At 42.1% G+C, this 17,162-nt stretch overlaps 1 protein-coding gene across 2 annotated transcripts in view; it reads right to left on the minus strand.

Moving 5' to 3' along the window:
* Unc13c (unc-13 homolog C) overlaps positions 1–17,162 on the minus strand; it is a 417,871-nt gene that overhangs the window by 76,678 nt on the left and 324,031 nt on the right. For both annotated transcript variants that reach the window (XM_038322705.1, XM_038322704.1), the window contains 3 exons: positions 16,590–16,733; positions 9,846–9,923; positions 5,671–5,748 (listed from right to left, as the gene is read on the minus strand). In XM_038322705.1, the coding sequence (XP_038178633.1) occupies positions 5,671–5,748; positions 9,846–9,923; positions 16,590–16,733 (300 nt within the window). The remainder of the gene's footprint in view (positions 1–5,670; positions 5,749–9,845; positions 9,924–16,589; positions 16,734–17,162) is intronic.

Consider the following 17,162-nt stretch of genomic DNA (forward strand, 5'->3'; position numbering starts at 1 on the left):
AAAGCTTCTAAGCTGTTGTCTTTTCCTGTTCTTTTTTTTAAACTGTAGTTTATGTGTGTAAACATTTGCTCACATGTATGTGAGCTCACCATGTATGTGCCTGGTGTCTTGGAAGCCAGAAGAGAGCGTCGGATCTTCTGGAACTAGAGATACATCTGTGAGCTGCCGTGTGGGTGCTGAGAACTGAAACTGGATCCTCAGGAAGAGTAGTAAATATTCTAACTGTAGATCCATCTCTTCAGTCCCTGAGCTGGTCTTTGTTGTGTTTGTTGGTGTTGTTGTTTTGTGGTTTTGGTTTTTTGAGATAGGATTTCCATGTAACTTTGGGGCCTGTTCAGGAACTTAATCTGTAGACCAGGCTGGCCTCAAACTCATAGAGATCCACCTGTCTCTGCCTCCCGAGTCTGGGATTAAATGCGTGCACCACCACCATCCAGCCCGTGAGCTGTTTTTAATCACCCTGTTTCTACTTAACCAACACAGAGCGGTGGCGCTCAGAGTCCCAAGGCCAGTGACCTCAGCATCATCACCTGGAGATTTGTTATCAACTTGAACCACACAATCTTGCCTATGGGCTGCTGAACCGAATCCTCTGGAGCTGGAGTCCTGCATTGTCTTCATAACCTCAGCCTGAAGCAAGGGTATATGCTGAAGTTCAGTGACTAGCTATAAGGAGGCCTCTTGTGTTTAGGCAATGAGCCTCACCCCGGGTTCCCTGTTTCCTGTCCTGTCTGGAACTGCTTAGAGAACTCACTGAGTCTGTGTGGTTATAGGTTTGGGGAAGAACTTCAGTGAGTTGTGCATCACACACTGGCATGGTCAAATGCTAGCTCAGCATTTAAAGTTCAAAATAATATGGATACACATGACTGAAACACAAGAAAGTTGCTCACCAAAAGAGACATAGCACATGCTACAGACTTCTTGGCTCTATTCTCCATGGACAAACACAAAACTTATTCTTACAGGGAAGTCCCCACTGTGACCAGAGTCGGAAACTCGTTATATTTGAGATGTGTCAATAAAAATCATGTATCCATGGCACTAACTGGGTCTGCGTTATGGTAAGGGGAATGGAAATGTAGCTTAGTAAAAACTTCCTTTTCTCTACATTTCTCAATAAGAAATAACTCCTAGAGCAGCAGTTCTCAACCTGTGGGTCGAGACCCCCTTGAGGGGGTTACATATCATAAGTATAATATCAGATATTTATGATTAATAACAGTAGCAAAATTACAGTTATGAATTAGCAAAAAAAATAATGTTATGGTTGGGGACACCACAACATGAGGAACTGTATTAAAGGGTCACAGCATCAGGAAGGTGAAGAACCACTGATCTAGAGTTTGGAGTGCCGTCAATGGTCACTAAGCCGATGAATAACAACAGGTGCCATCATTTTAAATGGTTACAGCACAACACAGACAGTCTCTGCTCACATGGCACAGGCAGAATTCTCCTAAATCAACTTATGTAACTTTCATGGAGTATACCAACCAATATATTATGACTTCCTGCAAAGAAATTAAATTTTAAATGATTTTCTTTTTCATATACTTATGCAAATTAGATTTCAGATCAAAGGAAAATTTCTAAGTCACTTCCAAGGGTCATTACAATCCACTCATGTTAGAAAATTAACACAAAGGGACTTGAAATAGACATACATGGAGTTATATTCAAGAAACAAACTAGTATAGAATGTTTCTGCTTGAGTTATTCCATCTATTACAGAACAAGTAACTAATCATTCACCAGCGAATGGCATTGCCATGATGCTTTTACTATTATTGCGGAGCACCATATGACACAGGACGGTGATGGTGGAGCAAATGGTTAACTTTATCCCACGTCAGATTCTAATAAAGGCTGTATATATTTCACTACAATGATCCCTAAGGCTGATTGGTAGTGTTTCCTTTTGGACCCCATGCAGAAGGTAGCTGTTTCCACCAACAGACAGCACAAAACCAAACCCCAAGTGTGAAACCCTTCTGTGTCCAGCTTGTCCTGTGAGGGAAGAGCTATCCTGGCAGTGCTCAAGACAAAGCAGCATCATGCAGAGGTGTCTGCAAGCAGCCAGCAGTGGACAGTGCTCGAGGCAAGCGGCCAGTGGAGAAAGCCTGGCTAACAAACACGTGACATGTAGGACTACTCTGAGCAGATGCACAAGCAATCATCTGCTAATTTGACTTTTGTAGAGAGAAATACACACCCCAGCACAGAGGGGTAAACATAACAAACTCCTGAGAGAGGAGAAACTGGGTCTGGCACAGAGGATGTCACTGGTATCAGCTAAGATTCCCTATACAGCCGCACTTGGAGAAGAAATTGACAGCTGAGATTAGTTCACAAGGAAGAACTTATTTATGATTTGAAAAATGACATACATGTGTATGCGTGGCGCATGTGTATGATGTATATGCAAGTGTGTGTATGTGTATGTGTGTGTGTGTCTTTATTCATGCATGCAGAAGACAGATAATGATAGTGGGTGTCTTACCCTTTTACTCAGCTTTATTCCCTTGAGACAGGGTCTCTCACCGAATCTGGAACTAGGTTGGTGGCCAGCAGGCCTCAGAGACTCTCCTGTCTCTCCTTACTACAGCACTGTTATTATACTGCTGTTACAGGTATGTATTTGTGAATGTGATCATGCCTGGATTTTTGCATGGGTTCTGTGGAATTGATGTCAGATCTTCATGCTTCCATTACCAATGATTTTTTTTTTGAGACAGGATTTCTCTGTTTAACAGCCCTAGCTGTCCTGGAACTAGCTCTTGTAGACCAGGCTGGTTTTGAACTCACAGAGATCTGCCTGTCTCAAGCCTCCTGAGTTCTGGGATTAAAGGTGTGTGCCACCACTGCCCAGCCTATGGCCAATGGTCATACCCATGAGCAACTCCTTAGCCTCACATGGTAAAAAAGCCTTTCAAAGGCTGTTGAATATGCTTGTACCAAGTACTGTATATATGTCTTATAGCAAAAGGAGGCTCCTGGTCACACCCTATAACATCATCTATTTTTCCTTCGGTTATTTTTTAGGGTGAGGCAAAGTCTCGCATATCCCATGCCGGCCTTGACCTCACTGCGTAGCCAAGGACAGCAGCTAACTTCTCATCCTCCTACTTCCAGTTCTGCAGTTCTGGATTGCAGCCATATACCTTCAAGCCAAGTTTCAATAAAATACTTTCTGATTTCTGGAAGAGCCCCAAGTGAAGGAACTTGTTTAAATGACTGTCACTCACAGATGACCCTACTAGAAGGAATTTGCAGATCATCTTCATAACCTTAGTCATGAAGGAAACTGACCATAGCAACTCTAACATAATTATATATTAATTAAGCACGACTGTCCTGGAAAGTTGTTTGTTGCACTCGGCCTTGGGTTGGGTCTTATTTTCTTCTGAGCTTTCACAAGTCCCTGTGCCAGCTCTGAGTTTTTCTCAGCAACAGAAGCCAGATTAAAATGGAAGGGAAAGGGGAAAACTCTGTATATATAGAGAGACAGGAGGATATTGAATATAGAAGAGAGGGGTCAGAGGTATTTCTAAGAAAGAACTGAAAGCCACTGAAGCCACTGTGATTCATCGCATAGATTTTACAGCTAGAAACCAAGCCTTCGTCTCTCTCACTCCCTGAACTGCGTTTTCCTCCTATGCTATGCACAAGGCACTCAGTAAATAGGCACAGCTTGCATTATGAAGGGAGAATTTATATTTACATCCAGGTTATAATGGGAACGTGTGCCTTTCAAACTGGAAACTGCAGCAGAAGTAAGAACTCACTTCTGACTGGCAAAGAAGTCTCTTTGATAGGGGCTTAGGTAGCAGGTGGCTTGGTCCATGCAGCTTCCTTCAGCCGCAGGCCTCATGTGCCTTTGGTCTTATCGGCTCTGATTCATCTAGTTAATACTCAGCTCAGCAAATATTATCTACAGTAGAGCTCACACTCAGAACAGCAGAGAAATATTTGGAGCAGAGGGGGAAGTTTCTAGAAATAGGTCATTTAGTATATAATTTCATCCTTAAATGATTCCTGATATTTAATTCTCACTGAATTTTGGACATGAGATTTCTCATAAGAAGTGAGTGATTTCTTCACTACTTCCAAAAATATAAAATAAGATTTAAACGGCTGAATATTCAGCATCAGGAAAATTAGAAATGCAATCTTATGTGAAGATCCCCAACTGCCATGCCCATCGATTTCAACAGAAGAACCCAGAAATGAGACTGATGCCCTCAAAGCCTGGGGCAGGCACTACTGCGCTGCGGGGATTAAGGTCTTTCACACAAACTGAACTGAGACTTCCAGGGAAGCGCAGCTCAGGAAAAAAAAACACTTTTTTTTTTTAAAAGTATATTCTAGCACTTCTTGTTTATAAGAGACAGGATAGCAGCTTCGTTTTCTATTTTTAAAGATGAAAAATGAGACATAGGTGGGGGGAGCTGAATTTCTCCTTAGGTTTAAAGATTCATTTCACAGAAAGAGGGCTGATGTTAAATGAGGACTCAACAGCCTCAAACATTTACAAATAAAAGGGAAGTTTGCTTTGATTCCTAACCTAGCTTTCTGCATGGACCCACAGCTTACTAGACAGAGAGGCTGATGTAGGCGAGTTAGAAACACCCTGGATACAGCTCCACTGGGTCTGTTTTCTCTTTTAAAAATATTTACTTCATGTGTCAAGTGTTTGCCTGCATGTATAGTATGTGCCGTGTGTATGCAGTGCCTGAGAAGGCCAGAGAGGGAATCAGATGGCCTAGAACTGGAGCTGATATGTAGGCATTGGGGCTCAAACCCAAGTCCTCTGGAAGAGCGGCCAGGTCCTTTAACTGCTGAGTCATCTTTCCAGCCCCAAGGGTTTGTTTTATTCTTGTTGCTGTTGGCGGTGATCAGGATGAGATGGGGAAGAGGAGCTGCTTTGTGGCTCTCGCCTTCAATATCTTCCCCATTCCTCAATCCTTAGATGCTTACATCAGTTTGTAAGAAAAGACAAGGACCTTGGCAAGCAGGAAGAGGCAGATGCAAGCTAATGTACTGTTCTCTGCCTGACCCCAACAAGCAGATGAGAGAGCACGTGGCCGTGCGATGATCTTCATTTCAAATGGAGGGCGAGAACAACAGCCAGGAAAAGCGGTAACGCTTGCCATCACAAACCTCGTAGGAGAACCTCTCTCCTTCCTTCTTCTGCCCGTGGAATTGCAAGGCAAAGATGTTGAACAGAGACACGACACATTACGGACACAACACAGAGCACATTTGACGCAGCTGTCACGATGTGAAAAATTAAGCACTGACGTAGCCAAAAACCACTGTGGCCACATCTGGATTCTAAAACAAGCATCAACTTCAAGGTGACAGTATATAAGAGTATAAAGTGTAATCTTCATTATATTACTAATCATCATCATATATGCATACATTTTAATTGTACAATAAGACAGCTGGCTCTCTCCCTGCTCCTGAGTATACCTCCACTGGTTAAAATATTGTCGTAGTGATGGCCATATTTGTCAATGGGATTTTAGAGATTAAAAATGCTTCCTGCTTGTTGGTTAAAAAAAAAACATTTTAAAAAGTAAGACACTTTGCAAAGCAAAGCAAAATGCTACGAATATCCACCCAAGATGTATTTGTTAAAGATAGGAATGGTCACACACTCACCTCTTTCCCGCCCATGGATTCGAACATCTTTTCCAGCTGGACCCGCAGTTGTTGGATGTTGTTCATCAAGATGCAGGGCTTACAGAAAGAGAATGAGAGGTGAATGTGAGCATCCTTTCCATGCTACCTCTGTAGTGAGTTTAGGTTGTACCTGTTTAGGTTGTAGCTGTTACCTGTGGCCTACCATACACTTCACATGTAATAATCCTGCTACTTTGAATGATGGCTTTAATGACTGGGAACAGAAAGGAACTAGATGGTCTTTGGGGGAGAATGCAATTTAAGAACAAACTCATGCAGTAGCTCACGGAGACTGGCTACCAGCACCCTTTCTTCCTCATGTTGTGGTAGCTTTAACATAGGAATTAACCATGTTTTATATGTTATCATTATTTTTTTGAGGTGATGTTTCATGTATTCCAGATTAGCCTCAGACTTTCTAGATGACTAAGATGACCTTGAACTTCTGATTCTCCAGCCTCTACTTCCAGAGAGCCAGGGTGACATGCATGCACTACCAGGCCTGGTTTCTGCTGTGTTGGGGATCGAACCTAGAACTTCATACACGCTTTGCAAATGCTCTTCCAACTGAACCATATCCCCAACCTACCATAGTCTATTTTGGAAAACTTTTATTTTGAGAAAATCAATTAATTTCAATTCTCTGGTAATCTTGCTGTTTGGAAACCAAAAGAACACCTGTAATTTTTTAAAATCCAAGAAATCTTGCAAAAATGAGAAAACCTTTAATGGAGTCTCTAGTTATCAATAAAGCCCAGAAGCTATTGACTCAAGACTCTTCGTTATCTAGTTCCAGAACAACTGTGTTTCCCTTCTCATTTTTTCTTTGCTTATTTGGGCCCCTTTCCCATCCTTTAGGTTAGGATTTTCTTTCCTAGCTTTCGACTTTTCTATCACCTACTTTGCATCTGTTTTCTAAGACTCTGCATTGGGTTATTCTTTACTGTCATTACGAGCTCAATGCAAACACAGCGTACGCCGCTGAAGCTTCGGGTGGGCTGTGTACTCTGCCCGCATGGAACAGAAAAAGGCAATGGCGATAAACAACTTTGTGACAAGACTAGGTGTCAATTTGGAATTTTAATCAGAAAATAGATTTTGGCATAGTTGCAAAATCAGTGGATAGTTGCTCCGCATTGATTCCGAAGAGTTAGTGGCTCAGAGCTGGAGATGACAGAGGCAGGAAGTGGATACGTCTTCCAAGTGGCTGGGAAGTGAGCCAGTAATGAATCAGAAGGTCAGACAAAGGACTCATGGGACATCAAAGAGGCGTTAGCTCTCATCAGTGGAAAGATTTTATTATTACCTTAACCACATCACAGACCTCCGAGAGACTTTGTACTTGACTCTTAAAGTGACCACAATCTAAGTTTGATTTATGGAAACAATTTTAAACTTCTGTTCCCTGGATTCTGGCCACTTAAATATTTTATTTTTTAAACACAGATAACTGTGATTTATGCTACAGAACTTCCAGTTGCTTAGTTGGATGCTCCAGAAGCAGTTTTGATCCTCCCACTCCCCAAGTCACCATCAGTACTCCTTGATGTAGGCACACTCTGTTCTGTAGATTCAAAACTTTTGTGGTTCCACAAATGGAGGAAATACACAGTTTCAGCTGGAAAACATGGCAGAAAGGCAGGGGGAGAAGTGCCTTGGATTTGGGAAAGCCTATCAAAAAGAAAGCCAAGGTCAAAGTATGACCTTGACATCCGATGAGAAGTAGAAGAGTCCCTGGGTAGACAGCATCAGCACCTGCTCCTCCCACACCCAAGTTATCTGGGCCCTTCTGTGGTTTATTTGATGTCAGCCCTTAAGCCTATTTTTCTCAGCATGTAGAACAGGACTAGAGTAGCAATTTTTTATGTAAAAGCTGTACTCTGACTCAAATGTGATCTTTTCTTATTGTAAAGAAGCTAGGAAGACTAAAATGGACATAGAGAGCTGGGCCCACCTTGCACAATAGCTACTCACCCCATATAAAGAGTATGGGGAAACGAGAGATGGAGTTTTCTAGATAAACTTCACTGTAATTATATTGGCTTATCAAATCATTATTAAGAAGTAAGCTATTGCTTAATTATACCTCAAACATAAAACAGCTTGATTCTAACAATTATGCAGTCAATGAGTAAGAATAAATAAATAAATGTGTAAATAAACCCATCTAGGCATCCAAGGCACATGCCTAGAATCCCAGAACTGGGGAGGACGAGGCTGGAGGATTCAAAGTTCAAAGTTAGCATGGGCTATGGAACAAGACCTTATCTTTAAAACCTGGGGGAAAAAGAGAAATATCCAGTAAAAGAAATGTTATCTGAACCTAATTATATTGCTTACTAGAAAGTTTATGGAGATGAAAGGACAGTTTGGGTATAGCTGTAACTCTGTATGTGTACATTTTGATTTTCCTTACAAACATATTGTCCACATTTTAATTTATCTTAACTGAGAACAGTTGTAATACTAATTTTACTCGAACTAGGGATAATCCTATATGGCTAAAGTGTTTGAATTAATAAAGATAAAATGTCTAAAATTTAGATTTAGATAGGGTGCTCTGGCATTGGTTGGAATGGGGACAAAGGACATAAAAGTGGTTTGATCCCCTTCTAATTTAATGGGGTCTGGTAGTGGACAACAGTAACCTAGCACTCAGGGAGTGAAGACAGATGGATCAGAAGTGGAGAAAATGGCAAGTTCAAGGTCATCCTGGGCTACATGGGACTTGTCTCAAAAACTAAAATAAAATAGCAGGTCATGTTACAAAAAATACTCTCAAGTGGACATTTTCTTTAAGTGTGAACTTTAATTCTGATCCCTAACACATCAAATGTTAGGGTCATGTCTTCTTGAAAATTTTGTTTTATTTACTTACTTAGCATGTGCATGCACACAAATAAAAAATACCGAAAAAAAAACTGACTCTGAAAAATACAACTCCAATATGAATAACATAAAATAATACAGTAAATATTGACTTATAATTGTCTGAAGGCTTTCCCTAGGATTCAGAATTCAGATTGTTAGCATGTGAAGTGGAAGACTGCCCAGGCTTTAAGGGGCTGACAGAAATCAGTCATTTTACAGCCAGCTTTCCAAATCCACATCTTGCCATCTTAACAGCAATAGAATATTTACTGAAACCACAGCACACCCTTCTGATTTGCAGAATAACGCTGGAGGCATGCATCATCTCTTAACCTTTAAATGAAAATATATGCTTCTACCGAGTAAATATTCTGCCTGTTAGAGGGGCTGGAGCCAAAGGTGGCTGGAAATCAGTACTGAGATAGTCTGAACGTTATAATCAAATTTCTGGGCAGCATATTAGCGGAAGGGAAAGAGGCGTCTGCTGGAATCTTCCAGCATCACCGGGGCTGACTTGTCTTCATGAGCTGTCAGCCGGGGGTGAGCAGGGCTGTTGCCGCCCAGCTCATCGTTCCCCTTCAGCCTTTCAGACCAGTGTGGACTGGTTTCTATTTTTATTTCTATTTTTGGAAGGGGGAGGGAAAGCTTGCTCTTGAAAATCCGTGTATGTGTTTCAGCGTTACTCTTTTTAAAAATTCAGTGTTGGCCACACATTTCTCTGACTACTAAGGATAGAAGTAAGAACACCTTCCCTTTCCATTACCAGCTCGCTTTCTTTATGCCTTTTGCTGAGTAAGTTGCAATACTGCTTTGGATTTTACAAGTATTTCCTGGATCATCGCAAAATAGGGGGATATGGATAATTCATAGGGGGAGCACCATTGCCCTGTATCTTTACTCCCCTTCTCAATTGATTTGAAAACCAAGGCTAAATTATACTTATTTTAGGGTTGGTAACAAGGCAACAGTGGTTGATGCCAACATTGTAGTTCTGAACTCCCTCATTCTCAGCGCCAGTGCTTTAAGAGTTTGTGTATTTTCCATGGTTTATCATTTCATTTCTGACAACATAGAAAACCATAACTCAGCAAGCAGTGGGCTTCTCTCCAATCCTGCATGGACACCTGCTCACGATGACGGGAGAGGTTTGTAGGCAGTGCCCTGAGATGCCGAGCTCTTGTTATCCCTGATCAAATAGATATTGATGATCTCTCTTACTTAGCTGATGTCAGAAAATGCAAGTCTCGACTTAGGGGCACTCACGAGCAGGGGGTTCTACTTACCACAGCCTCCTGATCGCAGTATGAGCTGAAGTCACTAGATACAATGGCTGCGTACTGGACCAGAACCTTATTGATGGTCTGAGAAGGAAAATATTACACAATGCACGTCAGTAAATGGAGTTAAGCATGCCATCTCACAGAGACAATAATATCCAGACTAAAGAGAACCATAGGAGGACTCAACCCATACTTATGTCCAAGGAGGAATCACAAATCGTTGCATGTCTATGAGTTTGCCAGTATTCTGAAAGGCACTTCAAACACACCAAACACATCCAGTCTTGTAGAATGAGTGGCGGGCTGTGTCCCGCCACCCGGCTAGCTTTACCCAAAATAATTACACGGAAACTGTATTCTTTTAAATACTGCCTGGCACATTATTTTCAGCCTCTTACTCACATCTTGACTAACCCATATCTAATAATCTTTGTAACACCACGAATGGTGTCTTACCGGGAAAGATTCAGCACATCTGGCCTGGTAGCTGGCTTCATGGCATCTGGCCCCTGAGGAGAGGCACGTCAGTCTGCCTCACTTAGGAGAGGCGTGGCAATTGTCTGAGCCATCTACCTCACCTCCCTCTTCCTGTTCTGTCTACTCCACCCACCTATGTTCTAACCTATGAGGCCAATCAGTTTCTTTATTAACCAATGAAATCATCTGATACATAGAAGACACACCTACATCACAGTCTATCAGAGCATAACCCATTCTATCACATAGTTATTTCCTAAAGTTGCTCAGAAGATGCACGGGCTGTCATGTGGCAATCTCTTCCCATCTTAGGGACTTGATGGCTCATGATATCGCACGTCTCCCCACCTTTCTCTCTGGAGACTGCCAGCTTAGAGTGCTCTCTTAGGGCTTCTAGCTCCCTTTCATCACCCCAAGCCTATCACGTTAAGGTTATTTGCAGTGGCCATTTTCTCTCCTTTCTCCACCATTCCTCGGTGCCTCGTTTACAAGAGAGGTTAGACATTCTTACACCGCCACTCAACAGCGATTCTTCAACACTAAGAAATTACATTGTACACTATCACACACTACTATTTTTTTTTTCGAGACAGGGTTTCTCTGTGGCTTTGGAGCCTGTCCTGGAACTAGCTCTTGTAGACCAGGCTGGTCTTGAACTCACAGAGATCCGCCTGCCTCTGCCTCCCGAGTGCTGGGATTAAAGGCGTGCACCACCACCGCCTGGCTATCACACACTACTATTAAAGAGTGAAAACTCGGATTTTGGTATTTCAGTCTTTCCTTCTCTGTGTCTTTGCCTGCTTACTGTTATGCAGCAACGCATCATTTATTTACTGTTGTTTAGCAGCACATTATTTGCTAAAAATGGTGCTGACTGACTTCTCAAATTTGATATTTTCTTCTTTTCTTTCTAAAACTACTTGTAACCCCTGCTTCTATTAATTATGGAGAAGAGAGAAAAATGAGCCACGTTAATTAAATATAATTAAATTATAATTGTGTGACGATACATCACAGAGTTTGCTCTTCAGCTTTTACATTCAGGTAGAAGTAACATGTCAACTGTGGATGCCATCTTCTTAAAAAGGATGAAGTCACAGTAATGATTGAAGCACGTCATTTACTTGTAGAATAATCAAAGACCAAAATCATCTCCTTTTAAAATGTTTCTTTGGGCTGATGTCTCAGGAGGTACAAGCATGCACTGATCTACAGGACCCAGGTTCCATTCTGAGCACTCCCATCAGGCCACTCTATAACTCTAGTCATCAGGGATCTGACTCCTAGCCCCTTATGACATCTGCAAGCTCCTGCATTCGCATTTCTATGCACCCACACCAACACACAGATACACATACATATAAATAAAAATACTCCCCCCCCCTCCAGTGGTTTGCAATACACTGGGAGCGATATTCTGAAGAGTTAAGCTCAGGGGGGAATAGTTAGCCCACAGACTGAATCCACCAAATTTGACTATAAACTTGTTTTATTGACTTTTAAGTTCGCAATAAGCAGCAAGAATTAGGGATAATGTGTCGACAGGAGATTGATGCTCTACAGAAGTGCATGGTACTGAGATAATGAGACTCAGTTTAAATAGAAATTTGGCCTCAAAAACCAGATCTCATTAAGCAGTAGATCAATAAATCCACGGAAACAGACGGCTGATTAGACAGAAGTCTCTTCCAAGTGAAGCTGTTCATATTTCCCTCTAGATGCCATGCTGAGCAACTGTGGGATTTCCGGGGAGTGTTCGCTCATCTGTGCTTGTGAGCGCCACTCTCAATGCACAGTTTCTTACCGACAGTGCAGACTGTGGCAATGATCATACCCTGTCCCCCAAACTCATGCCCATAAGCCATAGTCCTCATGTCCTTGCCTGCTGTATCTCAGACATAAAACGCTGGGGGTGAGATGTGGATGGAAAAATACCCTGCACGGTTCAGTGTCATTTAGAAATTTAAACGTCTGCTAGGCGGCTTTAACTTGTTTTTCTGGAGAAGAAGGGCATGGCCGTCTAGAATTGTTCTGTACGAATCCCCCATGCTGTGCTACTGTGATCTGCTTTGGAGAAAACCACCACCCCTGTGTCTGCCCCATTGGAGAAAACTGCTCCTGACTCCCACACGCACTAGCCTGCTGATGGTAACAGTCAAAACACAGGTGGGCTGTGGGTGAGGAAAAACATGGCCATGCTGGGTGTGGCTAGAGATCATATATGATCATATGATCTATATGGCGCTCTACAGTGCTGCTGTAACAGCCCTGGGGATTCGGTACTACTGCATCAATACATCCGAGTGAAGAGCTTCAGTGTACATTTGAGGGCCAACTTCAATTCCATTCTAACTTATTCACTAAAATAAACCAAATCTGGTCATTATTATTATTATTATTATTATTATTATTATTATTTACTTCAAATTAGCAGTTTTTTAGGGCATGCCTTCTAAATCATTGCTTATCTGAGTGTGGCTCTGGGAACTGTCATCAGCATTGCTTGCAAACAGGGAGATGCAAATTCTCATAGCCTGCCTCGGATCTGTGCAGTCAGCATCTCTGGAGCTGTCTCCAGAAGCCTGTTTTCAACAAACCACCTTCAGCTGAATAAGTTGCATAGCAAAACTTCAGAATCATGGTCTTGAGGAACTGGTGACTGCAGGGTAGAGGTCACTATGCAGAGAGGAGCTGTTTGGGAAAGGAGTTCTTAGCAAGGCTCACACAGGGGTTTTACCTTTAAAGCATTCTGGGCTATAAAATCAGCAACAGTCAAGGGGATGGAGGAGGGGTGGAGAGAAGGTGGGGGAGGTGCACTCATGGGGGCAGCCTCTTGGTGAATGTCTGCATCCTGCTCATAAATGAATACAGTTTATATAAAGAAGTGATAACAGACGGTGAGCGATTAATGCCCCAGAAGGACAGATGGTCAAAGAACTCCAGACTTAAAAACATCGAGTTCTAATGGGATTGCGGCAGTGAAGTCTGTGACATTTAAATAATCAAGCAGGATGACAAGAACGTCCTCTGGCCTGGGAAAGTTCTGTGTGACATACTGCCACTGCTGGTATATTGAAGGGGCTGGCCATCAACATTAGCAAAGTACTATGATTTCCTGAGCTAATATTGGGTCAGTCTACCTGGTTGGCTTATCTATTGCATTGATTTAGGATCTGTAAGTCAGAAATTCTGGTTCAGATGCTTTCTTTACTCACGCGTGTGCACGCTTGTGTGTGTGTGTGTGTGTGTGTGTGTGTGTGTGTATGTTTGTCTGTATGTAAAACAGAGATTGACAATGCAAAATTTCCTCGATTGCTCTCCTCAACTAGATTGAACACTACGGATCGTGCTGTCTCTGGATGCCAGTGCTGGGATTACAGGTACATGCCCCCTTGCCCAACTTTCTCCAGCTATGCTGGGAAACACAACTTAGGTTCTGATGCTTTCTCAGCAATTATCAACTTGGCAGTCTTCTCCAGGCCAAGTGTTGACAAACTCTCTCAGGTGAGGGAGACTCTTATGGCAATTCAGCTGCTGCAGAAGAGGGACTCCAAGTCTGTGTCCTCGGTCTATTTTAATACATTCTGCTTATGATATTTCTCCCATGTACTCTGCCACAGATTCCTAGGCTTTGTCTTAAGAGTAAAAACAGTAAATGAGATTCTAGTCTCCAACTCAATAATGTGCAGATTCTTTCAGTACCTTGTAAAGCTGGGTGCACACTTCAGTAAGGGGAATCTCTCCTGTGAAACTCATTTTAGATTATTAAATCTTCTGAGATGTCTGGGGATATTATTACCATCTCTTATCAGAAGGATTTTAAAGTACTATTTAAAGTATTTTAAGGCATTGTGATTTCAGTATAGTTTGACGCAAGGAACCAAGAAGGGCAAGTCTTCAAGACCAAAGGCCACACCTGATGTTAAAATGAAATAAAACAAAAATCAGATAGTCTGTTGTTATTGCAAGAACTGCCAACTCTCATTCTTTATTAACTCTTTTACTTTTACTCAAGATGCAAACTGTGGATTAAGAGGCTGATACTGGTAATGGATTTGAATGGGTTTTACTTTCACAGTCATGTAATTAACTCACTGTTTCAGCCTTTTTCCCCCCTGTCAGTCTCTATGAGAGAGAGTTAAACAGTTTCCAAATAATAATCAAAAATAGAATTTCTTTTTCAATGCCAATTATTAATCGCTACATTTCCAGGAAATGGTATCTGCAATAAGAACTTGCCATCACTAGGATGCCCAATTTCCCAGGGATTAAAAATGCTATATTTAATTGAAAAATTTATTATGCCAACATAATACGTGTTTCCCAGTGATACGTGTAAGATGCTATTACTTTTCATCTGGCTTAGGCAATGTGTTTACCTATGTATATTCTTTTGAAACCTCTTTTGTGGCTCTCCACCTGTCTCATATTGGGTCGCCTTGAGAAGTGCAGGAAGGTCAGAGCTGCTGGGGGTGAAGTGGGAGTTGGGGCCCCAGCTCTTCACTCCTCCATGATCTTTCTTCCCCTATGAGTCTTCCCTGACACAATCTTCCTAGTGACCACACCCTGTTCTCTTTGAGGGACAACTATCTAATAGTTAAGAAAGGGCATTGGGAATTTTAGGGCTAATTCTACAGACTTTACCATATTAAGAAATTAGAATCACCAGGAAAATCCTCTCTAGGAATGACCCAAATAAATCACTCTCAGCTAGTATCTTAACAAGCAAGGAGTTTTCTGAGTCATCCTAATTAACAAAGATGAGTTTAATGCATTTCATAGTGGATAAATACTGTAATGGAATTTGGCTGACAGTTGGCCTGGAATCCTTCATGGAATGCTAGCTGTTGGCCATGTCAGGCCCGCCTGACTTTCTCTCTTATCTTTTCACATCTTACAGCTGCTTTTCTCCGTTAGCTCTTCGAGCCTTCAGACCCCTGCTCTCCCTTGTCAGCCCTCTCAGGCAGAAGCTCTTGAGTCATACAATAGCGAAGAGGTCTCTCCAGGGTCACCTAAGCTGTCTGGTGTTCTGTGACCCAGAAGTAACTCTCTGGGAACCATGGGGCTTACAGATGCAATTGTTACCACAGGATAATCTGTTTTGACACAGTGTAAGAAGATATTATCTGCTAGAAGATGTCCTCACTAATTAGAAGAAAATGTAAACCTTCTTCTGAGAGGCAGGGCCAATAACAGGGCAGAGCTGAGCCTCCCATCCACGGTTTGTTGGGGGTAATGATAAATGAAGTTATAGACACGCCATGTTTGTAGTAAGAGCAGGTATGTGCTCAGTGTGCCCATCTGCTGTGAGCTAAGTGGTTTTCTCAAAACTTGACAGTCAAAAGAGCTAATCACTTAGGAGCCCAAAATGTGACAAATATTCAGATGGAATGTCTTCAATTTGTTTAGAGGTAAGACCTTAAAAAGGCAGTAAGGCAATTAAGTTAAAATGATACTTCTATGGTGGACACTATAATGCAATTGGCAGGTTTCTTTGTAAGACACACGCACACGCACACACGCGCACACACACACACACACACACACACACACACACACCCCAGAGTGCTCAGAACACAGTCCCTGTGAAGGCATGTTGGAAAGGTAGCCTTCTGCAGACTACAAGGCCTCAGAAGAAACCAAATGCATGGATACAAGGACCCTGAACTGTCAATCTTCCAACTGCAAGAAAAGATATTTCTGATGTTCAAGGATGCTAGCACATTTTGTTACAGTAGAACTAACAAAGACCTTAAACGCTTCACAATTTAAAGTGGGATTTTAGCATTTTTTCATTTTCTAACAAGACAGATAAATTTTTGTGCCTCTTTATTAGGAGAATAAGGTTTATTTCTCTATTCAGGAGATCCAGAAAATACAAGTTCTTTCAGCTCCTCTGATGGCTTGATGATTACAGTTGAAACTGCCGTGGTATAGAATTTTAACATCACCAATGAGTTTTTTGGAGTCACAGATTATGCTCCTTCATGATAGAGCCCTCAGAGCAGCAGCCAGGTGAGTAACCACCAGAGAGTGCCTCTCAGATGAGCATCTGGTGTCACCTCACCAGCCCAGAGCCTGGCCAGTGTTTCCTCACACACAGAAGTGTGTAGTCATGTACCCAAATTTTTAAGTGTGATGCATCTCCCCTGTTTCAAAATTCTAAAAGGAGGGGGCTGCATTCCAAATGACATCAAATCCTAATCCTCTGACACAGCAGAGATATCTAGGTTGGCTTGTCCCAGAGAAGACACGCCTGATGCCACTTACCTTTGCAAACCTTCGCATTAAGTGGGACAAGGCTTCAGGATTGGGGCATTCCAGTTTCTTAATGATCTCAAAGCTCTGGTTAAGCTGAGCGAAGACATCAACCACTGAACAGGAGAAGAGGGCATGTTCCGATGTCTGCTGGAACTGAGGGGCAAGAAGAAAGACTGTCTGAGCGAGGAAGGGAGAGAAAGGGGTGTCACTACATTTCTAAACAGAGATCCTCTCATACCTGGTCCCCGAGTTGGGGTTGAAGGTCATTGAGGATGAGCCCTCCCCATAATCAGCAGTCTGCAAACTTGAGTCTAATAGCCTGTTACCCCTTTGGAACCAAACCATAGGTTGATGGTTTAGAGATGGAAGAAGCAGACAGTTTTACAAACAAGCTTAGGCTTAGAGAAATGGGTAAAGGCTCAAAGAAAATCATTTTTAATTTATGAAAGGACGTGTTCTAATGAATTATGTTGTTATGGGTAGAAGATTCCCATACTTGGGTCACTATTATTATTATTGTCGTCCATAGACAGGTTTTCTGACCTCTTTGACCTGCTGGTCTAGATTGCAGAGACTTGCACT

Source organism: Arvicola amphibius, chromosome 3, assembly GCF_903992535.2.
Source record: "Arvicola amphibius chromosome 3, mArvAmp1.2, whole genome shotgun sequence".
Classification (NCBI taxonomy): domain Eukaryota; kingdom Metazoa; phylum Chordata; class Mammalia; order Rodentia; family Cricetidae; genus Arvicola; species Arvicola amphibius.